General features: G+C 33.9%; 1 protein-coding gene across 1 annotated transcript in view; it reads left to right on the forward strand.

Annotated features, from left to right (window-relative positions):
* The first annotated feature begins 5140 nt into the window (after window positions 1–5140).
* LOC136840766 (uncharacterized) overlaps window positions 5141–6937 on the forward strand; it is an 18042-nt gene continuing 16245 nt past the window's right edge. Inside the window, exons 1-2 of the mRNA XM_067107634.1 lie at window positions 5141–5400; window positions 5567–5613. Of these exons, the coding sequence (XP_066963735.1) occupies window positions 5389–5400; window positions 5567–5613 (59 nt within the window). The 5' untranslated portion in view covers window positions 5141–5388. The remainder of the gene's footprint in view (window positions 5401–5566; window positions 5614–6937) is intronic.

The following is a 6937-nucleotide window of genomic DNA, read 5'->3' on the forward strand; positions in this document are numbered from 1 at the left end:
ATTAGTTTAATGTGACCACTGAGTCAGAGTTCCAGACTTAAAGGGCTTGTTCACAGTATCTGTTCTTAAATAAGAGATGGAAATTGGAGGAAGATAAGGTTAAGAATGTACAGTTAAGTAGGAAATGACCAAAAGGAATGGAGGGAAAGTAAAAGGCATACATCCTTGAAGCTCTGGCCAGTATTACATGACAAAAAAACTTTTGGTAATACTATAATATTGTATTTTTGTATTTGATTTGGAATAAGAAATTTAAACCTAATAATGATCTGTTTATTCGTTGTTTTTGTGGTCAGTTAATTGCTAATTCTAGTGAAATGCCAAAATCTGAAAAAGGGTTCAATGTACTAATAAGTGAATAAAATACTTTTGGAGTGGAATCAGTAATAAAGAAACTTATGAGATGGAAAGGCCCAGGCTGTGAATCAATAGGCTGGAGAAGGAAATTGAAAAAATACATAGAGATGAACAAGTCAATTTTAGAAAAAGTAGAATTGCATAGATCAAATGCTTGTGTTAAGAAATATAGTAGTGTATGGAATTTAAAAATTACCTTCTTGGAGCTTATGTTGATTACGAAAAGGCATTTAACAGTGTCTACAGTCAGATGAACAAGTCAGTTTTAGAAAAACCAGAATTACATACATCAAATGCTCGTGTTAAGAAATATCATAGTAGTGTATGGAATTTAAAAATTACCTTCTGGTAGCTTATGTTGATTAGGAAAAGGCATTTAACAGTGCCCACATTATCTATGAACAAAATAGATGCAAACTTATTGCTGATGGAGTTTCATGAAATGAATTTTCAATAATTAGTGGGTTGCTACAAGAAAAATGTTTTGTCACTTTTGCTGGTTGACTTTCTCATAGATTTTATAATGAAAAAATATGGCTATAGATAGAAAAGGTGTAGATTAATGATAGAAACGTGACAGACGTTGAATGTCCAGATGGTGCTGTTTTAATCAGTAAAACACCACAAGATTTACAAAGTTTTCTGAATAGAAGGCATCAGTATGTGGGGAGGTGGAACATTAATCTAGAGAACGAATATTAAGGGGACAGGTAGTATGCATCAAAGGTATGATTATCAATGTAATATTGGTAACTAAAAACACACATTATATATATATATATATATATATATATATATATATATATATATATATATATATATATATATATATATATATATATATATATATATATTATATATATATATATATAATATATATATATATATATATATATATATATATATATATATATATATATATAATATATATATATATATATATATATATATATATATATATATATATATATATATATATATATACAGTATATTTATATATACTCTATATATTATATATATTTATATTATAATATGTGTGTTTTTTGAGTTACCATTATTACATGGATAATCTTGACAAAAACCACAGAATTTCCTAAAGTATAATCACACATTATTACATTTATTTTACCAGATTATTACGCAATTTGTTTATAATTTCTTATATAATATTACCATATTCATTGCATTATTTATATTATTTTAAATTTACGTCGTACTTCAGGGCCATACAATAGGCCTCTTATATACATTAGCCCTAATTGCCCCTCCCCGCCCTCCAAAGAAGCACTCCTGGCTACGCCCTAAGTAGTAGAAACGCCATACAGTAGGCCTAATGGTTAATAAAATTCAAAAAAGAAACTTTCCTTTCACCTCTTGTTGTACAGCACACTGTTCGTTTTCAGTTTTATTTCTTTGATAGTTTTCCCCGGAAACACTCATCGTTTATAAGCAAAAATTGCAAAACTGTTTTCCATTTGGTTAATTGAGGTTTTCCGTGCAGCGCTTATGACATCTGATGCAATAGTGAGTGTTTAAATAGAATTCTGATGCTCGTTATAAACAGTCTATGGAAAGATTTCCCAAGTGCTAAATAAATTTTAATATAATGAGTGTAGTACTATAATATGTAGAGTAACGAAAAACGTATATAAAACATGATAAAATAAATGTAATGTGATAATGTGCTACAGAGGTTCTAGAAAATCCCGTACAGTTTAAAAGGAATTATCTGGTGTATAATACTGTACTCGTAATACATATGACTTTTAAAGTGAAAATTATTGTTCATGACAAACTTGCACGAGAAACTGCCGCAAGAAGTCAGTGATACTTCGTAAGTCCAGTTAAAAATATATTTGTTAAAGGAAAAAGAAGCGATTTTATTCGGCAACGAATGAAAGTAAGTTATTTTCACCGCAGTTTCATAATCGCTCTCACAACAGGGGACCGGTAACCCACGCCTCCCCTGTTATGCACCCCTTCCTCCCTGCATTGCTAATGTCCATTACAAAACTCGGATACGAAAGAATGTTTGTTTAACCTTGTTTTGGATTTTGTCTGTTTTCCCCCTTTCGATGAAAATGAAGACAAGATTTGCCTATTGAAAGTTGGCGGAGCAAAAGTAGAGGTCAACCGTCATTTCTTTTAATTATTTAGAGAGAGAGCTGTACTGATACATTCAAATCCTAAAACGGTACTGACAAGCGATTTACGATATTGCAGTCTCCTCCATTGATAAAAATCATACTACATTGCAATAATTTGCCAGCACTGCAGGTATATATCAGAGAAAATAAAATATAAAGCTTTAAGATCCATAGTATTATTTTTCGGTGTAAGAGCGCTGGCAGGTAAACTAGTTCGATATTTGCATTGTAGCGTGGACCCCAACCTAACCCTGGCTTCTGGCTTGCACAGTACTATAGTTACTGTGGTAACAGTTAACCGTCCTTGGTATTGGCCTTGTATCTGGGATATGCCAACATTAGCTTGAAATATGAAGGGGTACTGCGCTAAGATTACTGTGTTTGTGTGAGAATTACATTAATCAGACCTGCCACATCGGCGTCATTTGTTGCATGTTTAGTGCGACCAGTGGAATTCGAGCAGGGCCGCCTGTGATTCAAGACACTGTATTTACCCGTAGCGTGACAACGTATTACGATTATTGGTTGTTGTAATATTGTAATGATGGATAGTTACATTTGCACATTTTTCATATTCATTTTGTTGCTGTTTACATTTACATTCTTATTTTTATACACGCTGAAAGTAAATATTTTTTTGCAAGACTTCGTGTTTAAATGTTTCGTTTATAGGAACTATACTATTTCGACTATTGTAATACTTAAAATACATAAATATGGAAATACCTCCCAGCTGAGATTATATACTATCAGATATCTTTTGATAAATGTTAATGAACCAAAAAGTCTTTGGAAAAGACTGGAAGTCAGTATATGAGCGTTTTACCATAATTTTCACCGCGTTAGGTCTAAAATGGCACCTGAGTTTATCTAAAATATTGTGCCGTATAAGAGACATAAGTACGCTTTTTTAATAGTTCAATTTCTTTTCTAGAGGCTTTTGGTTCTATTTATCAATTATTTCCAACGTTACATATATTTTGTTTGACGTAGAATCCCATTCCAGCTAAAATATTCAAATTCATGTTGTTTTAATAAGGAAATGTGACTCGGTCATTGTGGAATTCTCGTAATACGAAACCGTAAGCCGCAGCATTATCGACATAACATTGTGATGATTTTCTTCTTAAGAAGCGATGAATGCCTCGATAATCTTCAAGTGTCTTGTCATTTTAAGAGTTGAAAAAGACTTTAGTCTATTGCAACAACTATTTATGGTAATTAGCTGATGGTGGTTTGACTTTGGCCGTGATGAACACTTAGTGGCGTGTTGATTTAGCCATCGGAAATATTATACTAATATTTTCGATAATTTCAAGTTATTTCTCTCCCTCTAAAAATCAAGTTCTGATTTTTTTTTATTGCTGTTTTTAGCTAAAGGGTTAGTTTTCTACAGAGTACCATATGGTAAGGCCGTATCTTGTAACAAGTAATTTTATATGTTGAACAGCATGCCGTAAAAATCTGTGAGAAATTTTTGATTTATTTGGAAACTTTGGCGTAACTCGGGAAAAATAACTGCTTAATATTTTCATGGTTAATTTAGACTCGCGTGACTTGAGGTCTAAAAGGACCGTAGCAATCTGAATAACATGTGGCATGAAGAATATGAGATAAAAATTAGATAATAATAGAATAATAATGATAAAAAAGCAAGGCGTCATAAACATAAAGTCTCGGAGTTAATGGCGTTGGTTTTGATAACTTCACTAACTCATCTGTGAGGGAACAGGTAGAGGGACTGAGTAAGAAATAGCTGTACAAAAAAAAAAAAAAAGTTAATAAAGCTGTTCTCTGTCACTGTTGCCAAGGGGCGCCAGTCAGCGCTGAATAATAATGACTTCTTTTGTTTGAAGGAATAGTGGCTTTTCAATGCAAGTCAGGGACATGGAAGAGAAGAGAAAAACTAGTTGGATATACAAAAAAAAAAAAAAAAAAAAAATGCAGCCAAAGGGCAAATGGCCATCTTAGGTTTCTTGTAGAGATAATGAAACGAAGTCCAGTTTTGCAATGGTATCGCCACTTCTTGTACCAAATAACACTCATTGGCGATACTGTGTGCATGTAGGTATATAAAAATGACATTTTTTTGCGTATTAAAAGTTTATTTAGAAAATTAAATAAATGTGAATTTTGTGATTTTAAAAATCTCAGTCGTTACCATATTATTGCACTTATATAATGTATTGTGGTTGTTTTTCTTTATTATTTGACGATGTTCTTTCAATATTCTCTACTCATATGATCACTTAATCGTCAACCGCGCCGTCAGTTTTGTTGTTAATTTTTTTTTTTTTACCTTTTTTTACACGAGGATCAGTTGAAGGTCTTCCAGTCAGTTAGTATATGTGCAAAAAAAAAAAAAAACATACGTCCCTTATTCCTTAAGCAAATTCAGCTGAGCTTAACAAAAAACTCTCTCTTTTTCGCATACGTCAATTTCGTGAAAAAAAATCGAAAGCGCAATTTCTATAAGAAATTGTAACCCTTAACCAGCCCAGTATAAAACCCATTCTTGTCAGGGTCTGTTGATTAAGAAAAAAAAAAAAAAAGAAATCATCCCCCTAAGAGAACCAGACCGTAGCAAGATACATCCCGAGGCCGTGTCCTAAAGAGAAGCTCATCTTGAGCAAATCTTTTAAGCGAACAGACACCACGCTGCTAATCTTGGCTGTTCAGTCAGACTGGGCTTTTGTAAGACCCCAGACCTGACTAAGCCTTTCACCTCATTGGCCGGTGGACGGTTGCATAAGAAAATCTCGCTCTGCCATTGGCTGCTCGTCCAGGAGTTCGTTGGTCCAGAGGCGAGGGAAGCTGAGGACTGAGGTGGGAGAGGCGGAGGGAACTAGACGCTTCTGAGAATCACTGGGAGACAGAAGCCATCATGATACGTCTAGTTAGTAAATGCGCAATTTTAATTCGTGCTTCGTTTGTTTTGGCTTTAGAATGAAATGGAATATTTTACCATGTGATACTGGATTTTTTTTTTTTGTATCATAAGTCTAGCTTCGAAATGAGTGTGACATTGGCATTGTAATTAACAATATGTCCTCTTTTCGCAGATATTATTAACGGGATTAGCAGCGTGCTTACAAGCCATCTCTGGAACGTGAGTAGTTTCTAATGCGTTTTATTTTTTCCGCTGTAGGATTTGAGCTTATATCTCTCTTACAAGAAGGCGGCTGGAAGGTTCTGCGTAATGTTTTATTAAAAATTTTTTTTTTTCGTATTAGAATGAAAGGTGATCGGGTGATAAATTGTAGTTCCAGTCTTTTCAATCTTTCAGAGGCACAAAGAACTCGGTGTTGGATTGAGCTTTGCTAGATAGGAATTTGTCATGGAAGATATCACGTGATCAATCGACATTTACGTAATGGAATGTGTGGAAAGTGAATATTGGTTTTTTAAAAAATAGATAGGCCATATCTATGGGTATAAGGAGATGTCATTTGTTAAAAGTATTGCTATACTTGTACTGGAATTTTTTGGACGATGCGTCTAACAATTCTCTCTCTCTCTCTCTCTCTCTCTCTCTCTCTCTCTCTCTCTCTCTCTCTCTCTCTCTCTCTCTCAGAGATAATCGTGGTTTTATTGAATATATGAAACAACATATGTAATTTCTCTCTCTCTCTCTCTCTCTCTCTCTCTCTCTCTCTCTCTCTCTCTCTCTCTCTCTCTCTCAGGAGATAATCGTAGTTTGTTGAATATATGAAACAATATATGTGAAAAGTTCTCTCTCTCTCTCTCTCTCTCTCTCTCTCTCTCTCTCTCTCTCTCTCTCTCTCTCTCTCTCTCTCTCAGGAGATAATCGTAGTTTGTTGAATATATGAAACAACATATGTGAAAATTTCTCTCTCTCTCTCTCTCTCTCAGGAGATAATCGTAGTTTGTTGAATATATGAAACAACATTTATGAAAGTCTCTCTCTCTCTCTCTCTCTCTCTCTACAAGTGACACTCGTACTGTTATTTCAAATCGATAAAGATTTAAAAATGGTATAGAATAACGTAAGCAAATGAAACCCAAAGATACTGACAATAATTAGACTTGATGAAGCCAGCTGTCACTTGCGAATATGTGACTAAGCAAAGAGAAATCTTTAATAACATTGCAGTTCTGTGTAGTGAAAGATTTTTTTTTCTTTTGGTAGAAGTAGCCGTCTGTTGATAACAGGTTCGACGACAAATGCTAGGCCTAGTTTATATGTTATGAATTTAGGGTGGCCGGTAATAGTCTCAGGAAAAAGTCACAGGAAAAAAGTAACAATTTTGGCTAGGGAAAAAAGTCACATAAATTTATGGTGGCCGACAATAAAGTCACAGAGGAAAAATTCACGATATTTCTTGGGGGTCATTATCTCTGATATTTACGGTCTTTGTGTTCATAAGGAAATCCCCAACGGGCTTGTACTGAACCCGCCGCAAAGGTGGATA

The sequence above is a fragment of the Macrobrachium rosenbergii genome, chromosome 8, assembly GCF_040412425.1.
Source record: "Macrobrachium rosenbergii isolate ZJJX-2024 chromosome 8, ASM4041242v1, whole genome shotgun sequence".
Classification (NCBI taxonomy): Eukaryota; Metazoa; Arthropoda; class Malacostraca; order Decapoda; family Palaemonidae; genus Macrobrachium; species Macrobrachium rosenbergii.